The sequence below is a fragment of the Zalophus californianus genome, chromosome 9 (assembly GCF_009762305.2).
Source record: "Zalophus californianus isolate mZalCal1 chromosome 9, mZalCal1.pri.v2, whole genome shotgun sequence".
Lineage (NCBI taxonomy): Eukaryota > Metazoa > Chordata > Mammalia > Carnivora > Otariidae > Zalophus > Zalophus californianus.
This window is the reverse complement of record NC_045603.1, coordinates 51,176,274-51,197,993: the sequence shown is the minus strand read 5'-3', so window position 1 is coordinate 51,197,993 and position 21,720 is coordinate 51,176,274. Positions and strand designations below refer to the sequence as shown.

Sequence of the window (21,720 nt, the reverse complement as noted above, 5' to 3'; positions counted from 1 at the left end):
GCTGAGCTCAACAGTCGGACGCTTAACTGACTGAGCCACCCAGGCGCCCCGCACCTACGTTTATATATACATATATATATATTTATATTTCACATACACACATATATGTGTATATATACACACACAGATGTTTGTTTTGTTTGGTTACTATTACCTTTCTCAGGTTTGACTGTCAGGGTTAACTGGGCTTTGTAAAGTGGCCCGCAAGCGTTGACCACAAAGCAATTTACACAGCATGAACGTTAACTTGATTATTCCAATCCATTTCAAACCTCAAACAGTGAGGCTTTAAAGAAAATTCTCTAGTTCTGAGCTATAAATCAAACTGGCTTAGAAAATACCTACAATTAAGGTTCAATTCGTAAAAAGTAGTATTTCAATTAAAAGAATTTAAATCACATTAAATAAAGTCCTTCCTTTAGATCAGGCATTTAACTAGGGAAAAAACCACAGAGATTAGACTCCCCAAAAGAGAGTGCTTCTTCTTAGAACATGAACAGAAAGTCTCACAAAATTAAGTTAACTTCAAAACTTACAGCACTGGAGAAAGTCATCCCCATTTCTCCAATGAGAGCCTTGGTTTTCTTTAGTGGTGTCTGTGAAGTAAATAATCATCTGTTAAACCATTTCCTCCAATAAACAAAACACACAGACCAAAACTCATGTTTTTTGCATCTCATTTGCAACGATCAGCTCCATTTGACACTAAGAAACCACGAAGAAGAGTCCTGTGTGATTCTGGAGATGAACCAAACAGGTTTGGTTATAGTCAGTTATGTCTCATGCAAAAGATTAAAGGGGTCATAATGCCTGAAGGAAGGGAAAGTTCACAGCTCATTGTTGCATTATTCTAGCAATACTGATTTCAATGTAAAGAAATTTTGGTGCTATCTTTCGTCACCAGCCCCCTCACAAGATAGATAGGGCAGATCTCCATTAATTCATCTTTAAGGAGCAAGATGTGGGCTAAGAGATGAAAGGAGCCTTCCACCCTTTAAAACAGAAATAACGCCTAGGTTCGAAAGCCAGATAAGGTCCTGAAGCCCAGAAAAGGACTCAAATATCACAAATCCAGTGATGGGAGTCCAAACGCACGCTTTTCAACTGTAAGCTCAAAACCTCATGCACTAGACCAATCACTACCTCAGGCAAGGACTTGAACCAGATGGCAAATAGTACTGACAACAATTAATCTCAAATCCTAGAGTGAGGATAAAAGTATGAAGAAGGTCATTTAAATACAAATAAAAGGAACACTAACAATCTTTATTCAGATTCCAGACAACAAAAATGTACCACTGAAGAGACTCTAATTTTAGTTGTATTGTATGAATCAGTTCATGATGATTTTGAAGTACCTTTGAAATCTAAGACCATATTTAGTGTTTTAAGTATACCTTATTGTGCAGTAATTCCTTAAAGATAATCTAAATGTATAATTACGTTAACAAGGGTCTTGTTTATAATACTGTATAAATGACTCTCCCCCACTGTTTTATATAGATAGTAAAAAACCTAAAGAACCCATAAGCTCAAAAGGATGAGGATTCTAATTTATTTAAGAAGACCTTTCATAATTTCATGAGTAGATCCATAACAGTTTCCCAGGAGATGCTACAGATGTATAAGGTCTTTGTTAACCTTCAGAAGCAATGTCACCAGCTATGATCTCCACAAAACATCACTGGGTGCTACCTTCAGGTAAAGAATATTGGGCTGAATGAAACACTGGTTTGACAAGAAATCTGAATTATGATGACACAGGAAGGGGAAATAAGAATACAAAGTGTAAGTGGGGAAAGGACTATGTGAGTTGATTATATGGGACTTAATCCTCAAACTGGTAAATATGCAAAACTACTGAAGAAATATCTGCTTTACAGTAAGACCATACTGTGTGATTATAACCCATTTGTTAAACACTTAATGTGTGCCAGGCACTGATGGAGACCAGGACGGACAAAAGACAGAAGGCCCTTAGCCTCATGACCTTTGTACTCTTGGGGACTTAAAACAACTAACAGGTAAACAATCATTTCAGGCAGTGAAAAGTGCTATGAACGGAATAAACCAGGATGACGTGCTTACACCTGGTGAGAGGAAAGGGGGAAACTACTTTAGAAGGGTGGTCAGGACAGGCCTCTTTCAGGAGGTAACTTTGGCACTCAGAGTCACATGATGAGGAGGCCAGCCATGCAAAGATCCAGGGGAAGGTGCTTCCAGGCTGAGTGAATAGCAAGAACAAGGGCTGCTGGAGAAGAGGCACATGTGAGGAACAGAAAGGCGGCGAATGTGGTAGAAGCAGCACAGCAAGTAAAGGAGACTATGGTATAAGACAAGGTCAAGGCGTTAGGCAGGAGCCAGCAGATGATGCAGGGCTGCACAGGAACACAGATTTTAGTGTCAGTAAGAAATTTATATTAATGATCATAATTTTTATACTGCTAACACTAGTACAGTGATAACCATAATCTGTGCTAAACCAAACAAATCCTAAACAAGAACCACACTGTACTGAAAATGTGCATGTCCATGCAATCTGAATGCTAAAATGGACCCTTAAGATGTCAGAAAAGATACTCCAAGGCTGGTCAGGTCAAGGCTGTACAACATTGCTTAAGCAGTAGCCAATCTTATACCTGAATACGGGTAAATGTGTTACTTTACTCCTCCAAAGCAAATCCCTTCCATAAAAATCCTAAGGAGTCATTTACTTTTTTGGCTCCCATGTACAGCTGCTCTGAAATAAAATATTAACATTTCTAATAATCTATGGCTAATTTTTCTTTTAACAACGAAAGACCACCTTGCTTTTAAGCAAAGACATGATGTAGTCTTTCCCTATATTTCATCATGGCTCCTTCCTTCACTTCCTTGAAGTTTTGACCAAATGTCACTTTTTCTAGAGTGAATGACTTTAAAAAGGGCAAGCTGTGCTTTTGTGAAGAACAGTGTGATCATCCTGCCATAATAACATTCAAGTAAAATAAAAAAATAGGAACTGTTCCCTAAGCAAAGTCCCACAGATGATATTGCAAGAAATACAGTGCAATGTTAAAGATGATGCATAAAAGACGATTTCAAAGATGACTGAAAGATTCTACGTGAAAAAACAATCACACAAGCACTATAATCCTTTGACCTGAGCTGATCTGGTTGATTGGACTACTGTTCATTTTGCCAACGATGGCAGCAATTCATAATCTTTTTTGTCAGACCTCACTCTCTCCACAAAAATGAAGATATAATACAGAGTATTACGTATAAATTAAGGACTTCCATGACCTCCCCCCCTCAACACACACAATGTCCCTGAGTATCATCTTCAGAATCTCTGATCTGAGGTATAATAAGTGGGTATAATAAGTGAGTAGCTGATGTGGGTATGTGGAATGACATCTGGTAAGTATTATCACAATATTCTAGAATATGAGAAAAAATGGGGCTTTGAGATCATAAGACACCAGGCTTTCCTACTTATTAGCTATACTAACTTTGGCCAAGTTACTTAACACCCTCTAAGTTATTACTTTCCTCTTATTTAAGGGAAGGACAATACGTACAGCAGAGGACTCCTGTAATGACTGAAGCACAAGTATAAAATACTTCATACTCTAACAGCTCCAAGTTGGTTTTCAAATGCTGTTATTGTCTTAGTGCTTTCCCTTCAAGTCCTGTTTGACAACTAGTGGTAGAATACTCTGGAAAAGGCTACAAGAGAAGCCAGAATACCCCAGTGAGTTGGGAGCATTAAATTTGACTTGTTCCCTCCACTCAATTTTGGCTCTTCTCTCTAGTATAAGCACCTATAAAAAAGAATCTGATACTAAAGAAGCAAATACGACTAACATGCTAAGGAGAAGATAACTCAAATCTACACAGACCACATTTGTGGTAAGAATTAAGAAACTCAATTCTGAACACCTTATATTTCAGTGATAAATTTATGTTTTCAACAGAGATGTAAAAGCTTGACCTTTTAATTGTTTTAGTCACTAAGCTATTACTAATTTTTGATGGAGATGGATTGCCTTTTCTAGACAAAACACTTTTCAAGGACACACACACACAAATTTTTTTCAAGGAATTTTGTGAGGAGGGTCAGTGTAGTGGTGGGAATGGGAAAAACAAAGTAAATTCCAGGAGGGCAATTAAGTCAAGACTCTTCAACGTCAATGTGGCAGAGCAGAAACTAAAAGGCAATGAGGCATATGTGGCAGGAAGAAGTGTGGAGTCAAAACGCAATGTTTCAGATGAAACAAACTAGAAAAGTTTCTCAGAGTCATGAACACAGCCCTGAGTAAGAAATACATTTTCATTCACAACCAGAAATATATATATGGATATGTGTACCTTTACCATATGTACCACATGTATCACACAGACATTTTCTATTCTACTTTATTCCACAGGAAAGTAAAAATCTGGTAGCTACTCACTAACCTAATTTCACAACTCACTTATGGGTTGAAATCGGCAGTTTGAAGGACACTGAGCTGAAAGCAAAAAGAGAACTGAAACGAAGAAATAAAGGATATATATATTTTCTTAAAGATAAAAGAAATGCCCTACCCAATCAGAGCACTCGTCAGGATTCTGACCTGTTTCAACTACTCAAGCGCCTTGGGAAAGCCACTTTCTCGGGCCTCCATGAGTAGGGGGTTGGGTGAAAGCTCCTGAAGGTCATAAATTCCAGAACTCTAAGATACAGAAGCAAAATCCACTCTGGGAAAGAATGAAGTCTCATGACCAAACGCATTTAAAATGGAACACGGACAATGGTAGCGAATGCATCGGCCAGGTGTTCAGTTAGGCTAATTGAATTTTCTCGATTCTTGTGAGGCAAAGCGCACCCTCGATAGTTCGACAACCTACCTACCAGATTAGTTCATTTCAGCACTTATTTTACAAATATCAGGCACAGACATTGTACACGGAGACAAATACAGAGGTGTCCTAGGTCCTTCAAAGAGAGGGCTGGACTTGTCCTCAGATCCTCTAATAAAAGAAAAACACAGCTTGCGTGCTCTTAGCTAGCACCTGCTCCTCCTTGGTCCAGCCCATCCCTAACTGGCGTCCACCTGTTTATCTTGAGCTATGAACGCGAACTCCGCAGCACTAAGGTCCAGACTAGGAGCTGTGTGTGGTGCGTGCATGTGTGCCTACTCAGAAGAGACGCGGGAGGAAGACGAAATACAGTCCTGCGGCCCCTCAAACTTGCGTAAGGGGTCTGGCGTGACAAAAGCAAAACTATCCTGGGCCAAGGCAGCCAGCTGAGGGAATTGGGGTGGGGATGGGGAAAAGAGGACAAGAAACCTGGGGGTCAGCCCGGGAGATGGAGGGGCGGGGCAGAAATAGAAGAGTTACCATGCCGCCGAGCACTTCATCCTGGTCGTCGGTGAGGAGCAGCACCACATTGGGCCTCCGAGAGCCCGCCACCACCCCACAGACCCCCAGGCAGCTCCCCAGCAGCAGCAGCAGCGCCGGGCTGCAGGAAGGCAGGTGACGGGGGCTGTTCCGCCGGGGCCCAGTTGGGGCCAGAGGCAGGAGCCACATGGCGGACAGGGCTCCGGGGGGGGGGGGGGCGCGGGACCGAGTAGAGGGACGCGCAGGTGACTGAAGGGCGAAAGGCGGATGAAACGCCGGAGGAAGAGGGCTGCCCGGAACAGGCCGGGGGCTGGGGTCAGGCGTTTTCTCCCCTAGCACGATCACGTGAACCGGGGACAGGGGGCGGAGCACGCCCTGCGGTCACGTGAGGACCGACGGGGTGGGCCTGCGGGCGGAAAAGGAGGGAGGACGGATCCGCGGCCCGGAAACCGGAAGGGGGCGAAGAGCGGGTCGGAGAGGGCGATTTGCATTTTCTTCAGTCTGAGGCTCGGGTTGGGTTCTCGGGCGATGTGAATGTGAACGCTTGGTGCAAGGATTAAAATGGAGCGAAGGTGGGGCGCCTGTGTGGCTCAGTTGGTTAGGCGGCTGCCTTCGGCTTAGGTCATGATCCGGGGTCCTGGGATCGAGCCCCGCATGAGGCCCCCTGCTCAGCGGGGAGTCTGTTTCTCTCTCCCTCTGCTGTTCCCCCTGCTTGTGCTCGCTCACTCGCTAAATAGATAAATAAATAAATACATACGTACATACTAAAATGGAGAGACGATAAGATGAAATGGAGGAGGGAATCAGCTCACAGTAAGCGATTAAGAGAAGGGAAGAATGTACCTACCAGATAGTAAGATCAGCTTATGGGCAAAAGTCTGGTCTCTATCGTATTTTATCTTCGAGTCAACAGACACTTATGAGGGCCCTTATATTTAATCATTTCTAATTTTCTCTACAACTCACCTATTACATTTGAAGCTGGATTCTGAGTCAGCTTTCTTAACTCCAAGCCTCAGCTGATAACGTGATTTCAAACAAGCAAACAACTTAGGGATATCCTGACAACCTAATATTACTCGGTGAATTTTTGAAAGCCCTCTTAGAAGATGTTGGAGAATATGCACATTGAACAAAAACAAAACCCCTGAAACATGGTTACCCAACCACATTAAGTAATCTTTAGGGGGAAAAATTCCATGAACTAAGGCTCCAAATATTTCTGTGGTAGCTCTAGCACAGCTCTACCTCAACCCTCTGCTGAAGTCTATGAAAACAGAATTATCCCTGGCAAGGTGAGGGGTCAAGCCTTATTCCCAGCTTACAGCAACAACCTGTACCTCCTGGCTCCTAACAAAGTGTATTTTCTCTAAGCTAGACCATCCGGCATAAAAAGTGTTTTAAAACTCATGAAAGCACTATACTATTAGGTAAAAATAATTGTGGAAGTACTTTGAAATGGCATATATACAACTATAAGCCTTACACAAAAGGAAGTGTTACCTTTTTGGAAAAAAAAAAAAGGCTTACAGAAGGCAAGAGAATCTTTACAAAATGAAGTAAAGGTCCACTGCAAGAAAAATTATTCTGGGAATCTGGTCAGAGTAGTTCCCAGATGACCATGGTACTGGGTTACAACCTCAAACTAGGCTCATTTTGCAAGCTGGTACAATAATCCCTAAGAAATCAAGACTTCCATGAAGACTTCTGGCACAAAAAAGAACTTGCATTGATGCCCCAGATTTTAAGATTATATCACTGTTCTTAGTACAAGGCTAGATTATGAACTATTTGATGGCAGAGATTGTATAATTAAGGGCCAGCTTTATTGCAGATGCTAGACTAATGCTGAGGAAACACTGTTCCTTTTTCATGGAACTTGCAGTCTAGTTGCAGAAATATATACAATCTAATAATCACAGAGGTGTATAATTACAAATAAGGAGACATGCTATGAAGGAAAAGTAAAGAGAGCAATGAACATTTAAGGAGGTGGGGGGCTGACCTAATTTAAGGATTCGTTGAGGAAGTAAACTTTCAGTGGCCCTGGGGAGTCTAAATAGGAGATAATTTGTTAATGGGACAGTGGGGTGGTAGAATGTCTCCTAGGCACAGGGTACAGCATGTGCAAAGATCTTGAGGTAGTGTATTCAAAGAACTAAAAGATGCCAGTGTAGTTGGAGCAGAGGGAGAGAAGGAGGTGGAGAGGTAGACAGGGCCCAGATCCTATGTCAAGGATTTTGGTCTTCATCATAAGGCTAATGGGAAATCACTTGAAGAGTAGGGGAGAAATAAAATCATACATGAATTTGTATAGGGTCCTTTATGCTGTGGTGTGGTGTACAGATTAGAAGAGACAAGAATGGATGAGGATAAGAGAACAAATCCAGATTTTGTGGGGTTTGAAGCTTATATGTATACAATTTGGCAAGGGTGGCTCCTTAAGTAAAAGAATAACAATTATAAATACAAAATTAGGTGCAAAAGGTGAATATTTATTTGGACTAAGAAAAGAAATAACCATATTATAGATTTTTAAAAGTTGAAAAATATTACAAATTACAAATGCAAAATTTTAAAATATAATATTTTTATTACTGAGCTACCAGACACACCTCTCCATGCTTCCCCCCTGCAACATTTTATGGCTACGTACACATCAATCATACCTTCATATGACAGTGGCTTTATAATATATTCTATAGAGAGAATAAGAAGATAATTTAGTCTTTTCTCTAGTATAGTTGATCAGTATTCATTTTTTATTACTGATAGTTAAGAAATTTTTTTCATCCTCAGTTCATTATTGGTTATACACACACACACACATACTTATTGTAATCATGTATTATGAGTTTATATCCTCTTCATGTCAATTTGAGGTCAAATCAAAAATAAATTTAATATTTTTAATGAGTTTATATGATTCACTTTCTTCACAAATTGATTATCAAACTATTTATTACTTTCATTTGCAATTTATCTCTTCCACCATTCCTGTTTTTGTTATGATCTGCAAAAAAATGATTATTTACTTTTCAATGTCAGGATAATTTCTTTTTATTTTCTCACTCATCTTTATCACTTTGATTTAATATTCATGATTTTTTTTACCTCAGTTTTATCTCAGTGCTTTAATAAAATAAAGATGACATAAGAGGGCGCCTACTATATACATCTACGTCAGGAGTCTGAAATTTTTCAGTTGTTTAATTGAAATGTTCCAAAGTGTCTTTCTAAATGACAGTTAAAATATTATGTTTGGGTTTTATCAACTGTTAGGTAAGTTTGTATTTTTTAAAAAACATCTTATTTATTTATTTATTCGAGAGAGTTAAGGGGGAAGGGGCAGAGGGAGAGAATCTTCAGGAAGACTCCCCACTGAGCGTGGAGCCCAACACCAGGCTTAATCTCAAGACCCTAAGATCATGACCTGAGCCACCTAGGTGCCCCTGCAAAGTTGTTTTTATTTTATTTTATTTTTTTTAAGATTTTATTTATTCATTTGAGACACAGGGATAGAGAGAGAGAGAGAGAGCGTGAGCAGGGAGAGAGACAGAGGGAGAGGGAGAAGCTGGCTCCCCACTAAGCCAGGAGCGAGATGCAGGGCTCGATCCCAGGACCCTGGGATCAGGACCTGAGCAGAAGGCAGACACTTAACCATCTGAGCCACCCAGGCGCCCCTGCAAAGTTATTTTTAAAGAGCATGTAGCCCTTTGTTCTAATCATCATAATAGTTGTGCTGACGTATGACTGTAAATGTTGTTCAACCGCAGATTAAAATAGCTCAAATATTTTTTCACCTTGTTGAATAAAGTCTCATAAATGTTTCAGTTGGGTACAAAAGTTAAAAATTGCTAATAGGGGTTCCTATTAGAGGAGTAGTGAACAATAATTGACAACTGATCAGTTTGTCACATCCAGAATAAAATATGTAATATTATTTGGTGTCTGGTTATATATTTGATTTACCACTTTTGAAAACATTTTTCCATGAGGGGCGCCTGGGTGGCTCAGTTGGTTAAGCATCAGACTTCAGCTCAGGTCATGATCTCAGGGTCCTGGGATGGAGCACTGAGTCGGACTCTGCACTCATTGGGGAGTTTGCTTGTCTCTCTCCTTCTGCCCCTCCCCCCCACTTGTACTTTTGCACACTCTCTTTCTCAAATGAACACATAAAATCTTAAAAAAGAATGTAAAAAATGTAGTTTTTTTTTTTTAAACAGAAAACAAAAAAACCCCAAAACATTTTCCCATCAGGATGTCTGGTTGGCTTAGTTGCTAGAGCATGCATCTCTTGGTCTCAGGGTTGTGAGTTTAAGCCCTATATTGGGTGTGCAGGTTACTTAAAAATAAGGTCTTTGAGGGCGCCTGGGTGGCTCAGTCGTTAAGCGTCTGCCTTCAGCTCAGGTCATGATCCCAGGGTCCTGGGATCGAGTCCCACATTGGGCTCCCTGCTCTGCAGGAAGCCTGCTTCTCCCTCTCCCGCTCCCCCTGCTTGTGTTCCTGCTCTCACTATGTCTCTCTCTGTCAAATAAATAAATAAAATCTTAAAAAAAAAGTCTTTGAAAAATTTTAAGAACATTTTTCCATTATTTAAATTAACTTTTCATAAATTGTGGTAAAATAAGTCACTTTTAAAATTTTTAAATTTTTTTCCTACACCTTAAGCAAAAATGGATTAAACCCAGCTATTAGTTGAAGAATTCCCATAAGATTTCCCTTATGGGTACAACACTACTTTTTATCATGACCTTTGAAGTAAAAATATCTTTAACTTAAATATTTAATAACCTTAAGACCTCCATCTCTGACCATGATGGAATAATAGGGCACACTAACCTTTTTGTAATAGACAACCAGAAAACAGGACAAAATATGTTTCACACAATGGACAACAGTTAGTGCGGGACTATGATCCATGTGTAAAAAGGAAACAGTTGTCCCCACTTTCAGTTTGTAGGCACATTCTGAACCAGGTAGCCAGAAAGAGGATCCTATGTAGAACAAAGATGAGTTGAGGGGAGAGAGATTAAGTTTGGGGGAGGCTGAGGTAGCTGGAAGTTGGGAGACAAAGTTCCAAAGAGGAGGAAAAGCTCCATAAATCTGCAAATATCTTTTTGAGATTTTGTTGAACACTAAGATGTACATGTGTAGGGTGAAGCTATCATATATAACGTAAGGCAATGAATAACCAAGGAGATGTAAGAATTCTCAGAGGAGATATTTGAGATCCAACCAGCCAGAAGAGAGTCTTCTTTTGTCATCAGGGCTATTTAATAGAGAACCCAAAAAGGTCATATCCTAGTAGTAGGGCTAAATTATCATGAGTGAAAAGTACTGTATACCTGCAATGACAACGTTTATTTATTTTTTAAAGATTTATTTATTTATTATTTTAGAGAGAGAGAGAGAGAGCAGGGTCGGGGCGCAGAGGGGCAGAGGGAGAGAAAGAATCTCAAACAGACCCCCCCCACTGAGCACAGAGCCTGGTGAGGGGCTTGATCTAATGACCCTGAGACCATGATCTGAGCTGAAATCAAGAGTCAGATACAACCGACTGAGCCACCCAGGTGCCCCTACAATGACAAAGTTTAAATATAAAAATATCAAGCTGATCTGCAAGAAATTTAACTTGCCTTTGAGAACAAGGATCCACACTCTTCAAAGGAAAACTACAAAATCTAGATGCTCATCAGTATGAAATTCCCAGGATTACACAGGATATCAAATAAGAAAATAGACCCATAACCAAGGAAAAATCAGTCAATGGAAACATAATAAATGACACAGATGAAGGAATTAACAGGTTGGGGATTTTAAAACACCTCTTGTATAAGTATATGTCATAGTCTAAACAGATTTAGATTGTCTGGGCATCCTGCTGAATAGCATATCCATCCATTGCATTGATGACATGCTGTCCAGGCAGGATGAAGAAGAGGCAGCTAACATACTGCAATTTTGTTTAAAGATTTTATTTATTTATTTGACAGAGAGGGGTCACAAACAGGGGAGCTGGAGAGGGAGAAGCAGGCTTCCCGCTGAGCAGGGAGCCTGCTTGGCACTTCACTAAAGGATGGTAGGTGTCCAGGGGTAAGCCACGTCATTGCCTTCGAAGTAAAAACAAATTGCTGCATCTTGCTTTTCTTATTACAAAGAAGGAAGCACAGTGCTTGTTTGACCTTTTTGTATTCTGTATGCAACTTATTTGACCTAGGAATACTGCCTCAGCCTGTATACTGAGTGACACGAAAGCCTGCCAGCTTTGAGTGGGGCCTGGAGCAGGAAAGCATGCTAGAGCAGACAGGGCCGGCTGTGATATCTGTGGGGCCTAGTGTGAAATAAAAATGTGGGGGGAAAGTGCCACTAAAGGTGCCAAAGTATAAATCCTTTTAAAAATATTATATTACCGGGGTGCCTGGGTGGCTCAGTTGTTAAACATCTGCCTTCGGCTCAGGTCATGATCCCGGGGTCCTGGGATCGAGCCCCGCATCGGGCTCCCTGCTCCGCGGGAAGCCTGCTTCTCCCTCTCCCTCTCCCCCTGCTTGTGTTCCCTCTCTCGCTGTGTCTCTCTCTGTCAAATAAATAAGTAAAATCTTTAAAAATAAATAAATAAAAATATTATATTACTAACAAAATGCAATGGGGATTATAGTGATACATGAGTAACACCATAATCTTACAAACTACAATTAACATTTTTGGTGTTATAATTTATATATCCAATCAACATTGATATTTTATTAATGTGATATCTTGACTGTTAATATGTTTTTTTCTGGCTTGCTTTCCTGCAAATTCTTTTCTTAGGCCATCAAGATGTATACTTTTAGCCACTTCATTTGATATAATTAATAGTAATGATAATTTTTTTTTATGGTTTGTCTTCAGGTGTTTATTCGCGGTAAAGATGAAGAGGAAAATCTGAAACGGACACAGTTACACTCTCCCATCCTGAGTCCCGTAAGAGGAGGCAGGTGACTGGACAGCTCAGGTACTCTGGGTCAGGGGCCTTGGCCAGGGGCCCCGGGCCCGGGGCCTGGAGCCCTTCCGCAGGCCTATGGAGAGAGGCCAGACAGGCAGCCAGCAGCCCACCCTCCCCTGAGTGCTGGCAAGACGCTGGCTCTCTCTCCCCAAGGGCTAGGGCACTTTCCATCAGTGTGACTGCCCAACACTTGTATTCCATCAAGAATGGAATACATGGTTTCTGATCTTGGTAATGACCACTAGCAACATTCACAGCATTTGAGGGGCCTGGGATTTAATCTGACTCATGGGATACACTAATGTTCAGAGGTCAGTGCTCCTCTTAGATACCATGGAAAACACAACCCCCCCAAGAATGGTAATATGAGATGTCCCCAGGCTTCCAGCAGCCCCAACAGGACCTTATTCTTAAAGCCCCAATCACCCTTACCTCAAGCGTGTAAGAAAGTTGCTAACTTTTGAACTACTTTGGTCATTTAAAAAAACAGCCTACACCCACATACTGTGTCCTTGAAGGGGAGGTGGGGGCTCCAGGCCTTCAGTGACACCTGACTCCCACAGCAGAGGATACAAGTTTGTTAATAATTTTTAATTTTAAGGAGGATCTTTCTTCTGATGTAACTATTACTGGAGCTAGTAAGAGTATTTTATAGGCTGTATAACAAAAGGAAAAATTTTTGATAGATTATTTCCAAATAGAAATTTTAGAACACGTGGAACTGATGATTCTTGTGGAATAATTTTTCTAAAGGCATGTGAATCTTGGCGTGCCTGGGTGGCTTTGGGCTCCACACTGGGTGTGGGACCTACTTAAAAATATAATAAAATAGGGGCACCTGGATGGCTCAGTCGGTGGAGCGTCTGCCTTCAGCTCAGGTCATGATCCCAGGGTCCTGGGATTGAGCCCTGCATTGGGTTCCCTGCTCAGTGGTGAGTCTGCTTCTCCCTCTCCCTCTGTGATCTCTCTCACTCTCTCTCAAATAGATAAATAAAATCTTTTTAAAAAATACATGTAAATCTTCTTGTAGATCAGTTTTATTTTGATATGAATTTAATTTAATTTTTTAATTTTTAATTTAATTTAATTTTTTAATTAAAAATTTTATTTATTTATCTGACAGAGAGAGACACAGCGAGAGAGGGAACACAAGCAGGGGGAGTGGGAGAGGGAGAAGCAGGCCTCCCACGGAGCAGAGAGTCCGATGCAGGGCTCAATCCCAGGACCCTGGGATCATGACCTGAGCCGAAGGCAGATGCTTAACGACTGAGCCACCCAGGCACCCCTAATTTAATTTTTTTAAAGATTTTATTTATTTGTTTGACAGAGATATAGAGCTAGAGAGCACAAGCAGAGGAAATGGCAGAGGGAGAGGGAGAAGCAGGCTCTGCACTGAGCAGAGAGCCTGATGCGGGACTCGATCCTAGGACCCTGGGATCATGACCTGAGCTGAAGGCAGACGCTTAACCATCTGAGCTACCCAGGCGCCCAAGATATGAATTTAATTTTAAATGTAAATCATAAGTTATTGTAATTTTGCAATTGTAAAATTGTCACTGGTATGATAGTTACATTGTGATGTTTCCTTTGACATTTCTTGTAACTTGTGGAGGGTGCACAAGAAATCTCAAGTGACTTCAAACTTTAATATATAGTAATTGAAGGTGTCTGTCTATTCATTCTATCACTGCATCTTCAATTACAAGGAAAAATTAATTTTAAATTGTTTTCATCATTAATAATTGGTTCGTCTGGAGTTTCACATGAAAATGGTGTTATTTTTTATTTATAAGCTTGTGGGTATTTGATTTGCCATGTTGCAGAAGTTTTCTAAACTCTTTGGAGAATTCTAAACTCTAAATTCTAATAATTCAAATAATTCTCTGATTTGCTTGATTTCAGTGTTCACATGTGTGCTTTTATTTTGTAATAATTCACTGACAAAGTGTATTGCCTGAAAAGGAGCAGTTCCCATTGTAGCTCTCAAAGATTTGTGCAAAAATCACAAAGATGGGATTTGGGGAGTATATGGGAACCCCCACAACAGGTCCCAGCACTGGCCTTGTGTAGAGCCCCTTTCCCTTCCTTTTGCTCTTGCCACCACTGCTGCTTCTCCAATGTTCTTTCTGCGGTTGCTGCTACCAGTCTGGGCTCTGGTCTTTTTTGGCCACCTTGGGGCCCTGAGACTCCCTGACTGCCCTGAAGCGTGAGCATGTGACAATTCCTTGGTGCATGACCCCTGCTTACTGTACTGCTTGTCCTAGTTTATCTCTTCTGCTCATGCACATGTCCCATTGGACTTTATTTTCAAAACACAAGTTCAAAGATAAAATTGTTAATAATTTCAAGTTGGTGGTCCCAAAGCATAAGCCAAGTGTGGGGACCTTCTGAGGGTGAGACTATGTGCAACTACAGGGTCCACATCTTGAAGTCCATCCTTGTGGCAGGTCCCACCTGTGAGACAAGTAACCCTTTTCCTTGCGCCATACACTCTGGCAGACCCTATGATATTCCAGGTGTCACTGATGAGAAAAGATGCAACGTGGAACAAGCCCCAGTGAGAAAATTACAATGCAGACCCCTGGGGTTTGGGAGCAGGGTCATGTTATCTACAGCAGGAACTACACATCTTTTGAAAAACAGCTCCTGGTGTACTGAGCACTGATAGAGATAGAACTCTTAGCCATGAGACACCAAATGACCATGCTTCCCATCATGAGTGTGTCCCCTTGGACCTGCCAAGTCAGAGTTGGTCAGGATCAGCAGTAATTTCACATGTGATGAACTGTTACATCTGGAACCAAGCATGAGCAAGATCAGAGGGCATAAACAAGTGCATTGAAAAGGTAGCCCAGACTCCCATATCGCCCAGCACCCAAAGGAGGAGGAGAAAGTCTAAACTTGGTTTATGGCTAGAACAGCTTGGTATATTGGTGCTGGGTAGAAATGGATGGTGGGTTGCATTACAGCCTCACTCAGGACTGGCCTTGAATGACAGTGGTAAGAGAAAACCATCCTAATGGGCAAGACTTTGATTGGTGCACCTGACCAAAAGGTAAGGGAGGTGGTCTGAGGTTAGCATATATATGCATTCAATGATAGTGGTGAATGGCCTTGGCTGGCCCCATAATGAGTATGGAAAGAAAATGACTGGAAGATCGGAAATAGGGAGGTTTGAGGTAGAGGCAAAAGAATGGACATGCAAGAATAGGCACAAAGTGTGAAGATCATTGTGTGACATATTTATGCTCACCAGAAAGTAATCACCATGGATGTGGCACTAAACAATAAATTAGACAAAATAGCTTGGTCAATTTAGGTTAGCCACCCTTTGTCAGTGGCTACCTAAATGCTGGCATGGCAGACACCTCACTCTCAAAGAATGTCATGTGAGTACAGGTGGGATATCAGAAGTTTGGATCCCAGCTGATATGCATTGAGCAATCACAATTTTTTACTATTATAAAGAAAAGGTTATATTCTGTCACTTTGAAATCTAGTGTAACAACAATTAACTAAGCAGTAGTCAGATCTCCAAAGTTCCTCTAAGCACTCAAATTTTTGACTTAAATGTCAGTCACCATTAATAGCCTTTGTTTATTGACTGTCTACTACGTATTACTATGTATTTCCTAAGGTCTGTCTAAAGCTTGATTTTTTTTGTTTGTTTTTTTAAAGATTTTATTTATTTATTTAGTTGACAGGGTGAGAGAGAGAGAGACAGCGTGAGAGGGAACACAAGCAGGGGGAGTGGGAGAGGGAGAAGGAGGCTTCGGGCCAAGCAGGGAGCCTGATGCGGGGCTCGATCCTAGGACACTGGGATCATGACCTGAGCTGAAGGCAGTCACGTAACCAACTGAGCTACCCAGGCACCCCGGCTTTATTGTTTTTAAGAGTACTAAAATTCCTTGTTTACCTGGCATCCCAACTTTTTGGACTGAAAAATATGAGTCTTCTTCATGTACAGTTATTAAAGTGAGAATAGAGATTGTATTGTAGTCCAAGCATATAAATAAGTTCTAATCAGCAAAAATAAAGAGCAAAAATGAGCTTCCATGAGCAGAAGCTGAAACCCAGCAATGACCTTTTGAATTTCTCTTATGCTTGGGAATGAGTAATCCCTGAAGGATTAGAGTGAAAGATTAAATGCTAGATTTTAGAAATCAGCCATTCCAAGCATAAACAAAGCTTTCGTCATAGCAGTTCAGTATTTATGTGCGTGTCTGAACATGCTGAAAAAAATTATCAAATTATCAAAAATGTTGAGAGTCTTGTTAAGGTTTTTTTTCTTTAAAGATTTTATTTATTTATCTGACAAAGAGACACACGGAGAGAGAGGGGAATACAAGCAGGGGGAGTGGGAGAGGGAGAAGCAGGGAGCATGATGCAGGGCTCAATCCCAGGACCCTGGGATCATGACTGGAGCAGAAGGCAGACACTTAACGACTGAGCCACCCAGGCGCCCCTAAGGTAGTTTTTTTTTTTTCCCCAAAGATTTTATTTATTTGAGAGAGAGAGAGAGAGAGCACAAGAGGGGGCAGGGTCAGAGGGAGAAGCAGACTCCCCGCCGAGCAGGGAGCCCGATCTGGGCCTCTATCCTGGGACTCGATCCTGGGACTCTGGGATCATGACCTGAGCAGAAGGCAGACACTTAACTGACTAAGCCACCCAGATGCCCAAGGTAGGTTATTGTTTTTTTTTTTTTTAACAAGCATTAATTCACTTTATTTTTTGTTAGGTAGTTTTAAATGATGGGTATCAGAAAGTTATTGACAAGACCCTGATACCTGTTTGGAAATAATTTAAATGTTCACAGCCTGTAGCTTGTGCACTAGATTCACGTAAATTGCATTCTGTAGATTTTAGTAAGTTGTACTCAACTTAGAGACAGATGCTTCTTAGCTCCTTGTAAATATAATGCAGCACTAGACCTTGTATTTGGTATAAAATAATTAGTATAATTATTTAAATATTAAAACTAAGGTTCTAAACAAGTTGATATACTGATTATCAGTAGCATAATTAGCCATAGTAAATTTAACTTTAGCTATTACCTTTAGTCATGATCAGTTTGAAATCATATTCTGTGAGACCAGTAGTTCTCTCTTATTGCCAATTAATTGGCTTCAGAGCTTCAGGGAACTCACCTGGGGCCTTCCAGTCACCAAACAACAGTAATGTAAGGTCCAAAAATGGGCTGCTCTTTGCTAACAGCACTTCTAAGATTCTTTTTAATGAGAATCTCTTTTCATAGGAAAGCAGGTAGTTCGTTGATCTTTTGTCTAGCTTGATGGGTGTACATCAGTGAACAAAATAGACAAAAATTCCTGCCTTACTGAGCTTACCTTTTACTGGCAGAAGGTAGACAATAAATCAGTAGATGATATAGTATATTGGAAGGTGGAGTATATTATGGAAAAAAGAGAACAAGGAGGGGGAATAAGGGAGGGTAGGGAGCCACAGTTTCAAATAGAGTGGTTAGACCCACTGAGAAGATGATAGAGCAGAGACTTGGCCCTGGTGAGGTAAGAGTCATGTGCATACCTGGGGGATGATCATTCCAACAAGTGCAAGGATCTTGAATCTGTTTTCCTTGTTATCTTTTATTTTGCCAATTTCCTCTCCTCGTGTGATTTGGTACTGATGGGAAATGAGAAATAATATTTGAAGTTCTGATTAATTTAGAAATGTTGACTGCCAAAGACCTATTGTGTTTACTGGTCTCTTTCACCATCCTCTTCAGCTCACTTTGAATTTCTTCATCCATAGGTCCTGGTAGAGATACCTAACATGAGGTGGTGAAGACTAGTAATCACATCTCTTACTGGATGGAGTTAGAGAAAGGGCTGGGAAGTCAAATAAGAAAAGAGATCCAGGGGCGCCTGGGTGGCTCAGTCGTTAAGTGTTTGCCTTCGGCTCAGGCCATGGTCCCAGGGTTCTGGGATTGAGCCCCGCATCGGGCTCCCTGCTGGGCGGGAAGCCTGCTTCTCCCTCTCCCACTCCCCCTGCTTGTGTTCTCTCTCTCTCGCTGTGTCTCTCTGTCAAATAAATAAATAAAATCTTTAAAAAAAAAAAGAAAAGAGATACAATTTCAGTGTTTCCCTTTATGAAAGTCCTGCTTGTTGCAAAGTTTGGCATATGAAAGAAGGCTCCCAGGACTCTATTCAATGCTGGAAACAATAGTTAAAAGAAAAAAAAAGCTCAAAAGACAAAATGAAATAATTTCATTTTTTTCTATTTCACACATTTTAAAGTTAAATGGATATAGTAGTAGTTAATACAGTTATAAAACCTAAAATAATAGTTCTAGAATAATTTCAAATTCTGGATACTTAAGGAAAAAGTTATTAGCATTTCACTTTTCTTATATTAACTCCAATTTCAAAAAGGGTCCTATTGCTCTCACTCTTTTTACAAGTATTGTGGTGGTAGTGCCAAGAGACATCAGGTTATTACCTGTAGGGTCAGGCTCTATTATGAAAGTGCCTTGAAAAGTAAAAAGTGTGCTAAACAAACATAAAGCACCACTGTTGTTCACTAGGTGCATTGTGGCTCCTTTTAGAACTATGGCAAATATTTAATAGTGCTAGGAGATAGACAAATACGTATTCATCCATTATGGAATATGTATTTATCCATAATGAAAACCAGACACTTTAAGCTTTAAGAGAAGTTCACTTTATTTTTTGTGATGGGCAGTAATTCAGCTTCTCTGTGCCTCAGCTCCCTCATCCGAAAAGTGAGGATAAAATAGCACTTACCTTTGTAATTATGTATGGTGAGGGATGTTAACTAGACTTATCCTGGTGATCATTTGGAAATATACTCAAATATTGAAGTGTTATGTTGTACACCTGAAATTAACTTTAAAAAAAAAGATTTTTTATTTGTCAGAGAGAGAGGGAGACTGAGCACAAGCAGGGGGAGTGGCAGGGAGAGGGAGAAGCAGGCTCCCCACTGAGGAATGAGCCCGATACTGGACTTGATCCCAGGACCCTGGGATCATGACCTGAGCCGAAGGCAGACCCTTAACCAACTGAGCCACCCAGGCTCCCCTGAAACTAACTTAATGTTATGTCAATTATACCTCAATAAAAAAAGTATTTTTTTTACCTGCTTTAAGGGTTAAAGTGAGAATTAAATAGTATAATTTGTGCAAAGAACAAGAACAGTTTCTGGCACACAAGGGCTCAAAAACTGAAAATTGTTATTAAATTCACAAAAATACATACAGTGGAAGAGCATCTCGGAGTTCTTCCATTGAGATCTAATGTAAAGATACATCTCTCAGGATATCACGTAAACTTTTGATTTTACTGTCAGAATCAGCCATGTCAATTTATTGGGTTGGTCATCTCATGGACATTTATTAAAACCCTCATTCTCTGTTAGGTCTCATGCCTGGGAACTAGTTGATCTTAATCTAGCACTCTATTTTTCACTGAAGGATAAAAGTTCACGGCGTTATTAAATCTCAAGTACATGCCAAGTCTTTGGAAAGGTTACTGTCAGGAACTAAGAACGCCTTGAAAGGAGACCAGATCAGGTAGGAAGGTGGGAAGGGCTGGGCATTGTGCCCGGACTATGAGAAGAAGGGAGCTCCTGGCCTCGGCCTATTGAGTGGCATTTAGAACTCCCCCGGCATGATTTCTAGCCGGTGGCTGAATAGGATGCAAGAGTTGTCTGCCCTCTTTTTGAGTTAAATCACGTGCTTAAACGTGAAGGTGGCAGCGGCCAGGGCGCCCTCCCTTCTCCGGCTGAAGGCTTCATCCTCATGTGTTCTGGCCACATCCTCCTCCTTGACGCGGATCACCTAGCGCTCCCAGGAGAAGTGGGGCCTCACCTGCTGCAGGTGTCCCAAGGTAGTCCGGAGGCGTGGCCGCACCGCCACCCCGCCCCTCCGCTCCTCCCCGCAGGGAGCCGCGGCTCCGCGGCGCGAGTGCCGGCAGCCGGGAGGTCAGCGTCTCGGGTTCTGGGGCCGGCTGGCCAGGCGCCCGGCCAAGGGCACCCCCGGCGTCGATGAGGCCGCGCCTCCTCCCGGAACTGACCCGTGCGGCTGGGCGGGAGGAGCGGCAGGAGCGGCAGGAGCGGCAGGAGCGGGGCTATCGCCCGCCGCGGGCCATGGAGGGCCTTCTCGCAGGCGAGGTGGGGCGCCCGGAGCCCGGGGCAGGGCCGGAGGACGCGGCGGAGGAAGCGGTTCCCCGAGTGCCCCGAGCCCCGTGCCTGCGAGGGGCGCCCCGGGCGGAGCGGCCTCGGGGCTCCTGGGACTCCTGGGAGGCGGAGGAGGACCCGGAGTCCGGCGAGCCGCGCGACGGCCGGACGAGCCGCACGGCGTCCCTGGTGAGCGGGCTGCTCACGGAGCTGTACAGCTGCGCAGAGGAGGAGGAGGCGGCGGGCGGGGGCCGCGGGCCCGGGGGTCGCCAACGGCGCCGCGACAGCCTCGACAGCTCCACGGAGGCTTCCGGCTCCGACGTGTTCCTGGGCGGCCGCGGCAGCGCCGGCGACTCGCGCGTGCTGCAGGAGCTGCAGGAGCGGCCGAGCCAGCGGCACCAGATGCAGTACCTGCGGCAGAAAGGTGAGCGCCGCGGCCGGGGGACTCGGGGGCTGCCGGGAGTCCGACCCCGCCGCGTCCGCGGGCGCTCCAGAGCTCACCTGGGCGCCCCTGGCTGAGCCGCCGAGCGCTCAGATGGTACGTTTGGGGCGTCTCCTCTGACCCAACGCTAGTGTCCACAGTGTCCCCAATTTATGACTAAACTTAGTTCTTATTGCCCCCCACCCCGCCCCCATTCCCTCTCGAGTTGTCCGGTGGAACCTCAGTGGGTGGGGGTAGTAGCGGCGGGTCTCTCCTCACCTCGCCATGTGTTTGCGGAGGCCCAAAGGGAGAGGCAGTGCACCTTCTGACTTCACCAAAACCGCTGTTAGGGCAGGTTTGGAGTTTCTGATACGTGTATCAGAAGTTACCTGGGGGGCGTCCGGAGAAGAGAGGCGACTCCTGCGGCGGCTGATTTTTTTTTTTTTTCTTTCCCCTACTCCGCCCTCCCCTGGCTACAGCACTAGGATAGTGTTTCACTAGTGAGGCAGAATAATTCGATAATGCAGTTTCTAAGCAGAGCGGATGAATTCCATTTCTGCCGGCCTGTCTGGTTTCGGGAAGCTCTAGGTGGATTTTCCTTCCCCCCGTCGGTGGAGGATTAGTGGAGGGTCCTACTGTGTTGGCACTATCACAGGATTTGACTGCTGGTACCTTCAGTTGGAAAGGTCGATCTGAAAATGGCCTTGCTTTTGGTGGGGCAGAGGCTAATTTGGTATTTCTTTCGTTATCAGACTCAGATGCTCACGTCCTAATTGAGATCCCCCCCCAACTG

At 42.7% G+C, this 21,720-nt stretch overlaps 2 protein-coding genes across 5 annotated transcripts in view; one reads left to right on the top strand and one right to left on the bottom strand.

Annotated features, from left to right (window-relative positions):
• Positions 1–5,719, bottom strand: part of GNS (glucosamine (N-acetyl)-6-sulfatase) — a 54,338-nt gene extending 48,619 nt beyond the window's left edge. Inside the window, exons 1-2 of the mRNA XM_027593913.2 lie at positions 5,368–5,719; positions 537–596 (exon numbers count right to left, since the gene is read on the bottom strand). Coding sequence (XP_027449714.1) covers positions 537–596; positions 5,368–5,556 — 249 coding nt within the window. The 5' untranslated portion in view covers positions 5,557–5,719. The remainder of the gene's footprint in view (positions 1–536; positions 597–5,367) is intronic.
• A 14,655-nt stretch (positions 5,720–20,374) lies between these two features.
• Positions 20,375–21,720, top strand: part of TBC1D30 (TBC1 domain family member 30) — a 75,533-nt gene continuing 74,187 nt past the window's right edge. For 3 of the 4 annotated variants that reach the window (XM_027595123.2, XM_027595121.2, XM_027595122.2), the window contains exon 1: positions 20,420–20,930. In XM_027595123.2, coding sequence (XP_027450924.1) covers positions 20,477–20,930 — 454 coding nt within the window. In that variant the 5' untranslated portion in view covers positions 20,420–20,476. Of the gene's footprint in view, positions 20,931–21,720 lie in introns of all 4 variants that reach the window. The other variant, XM_027595120.2, reaches the window with a different exon arrangement.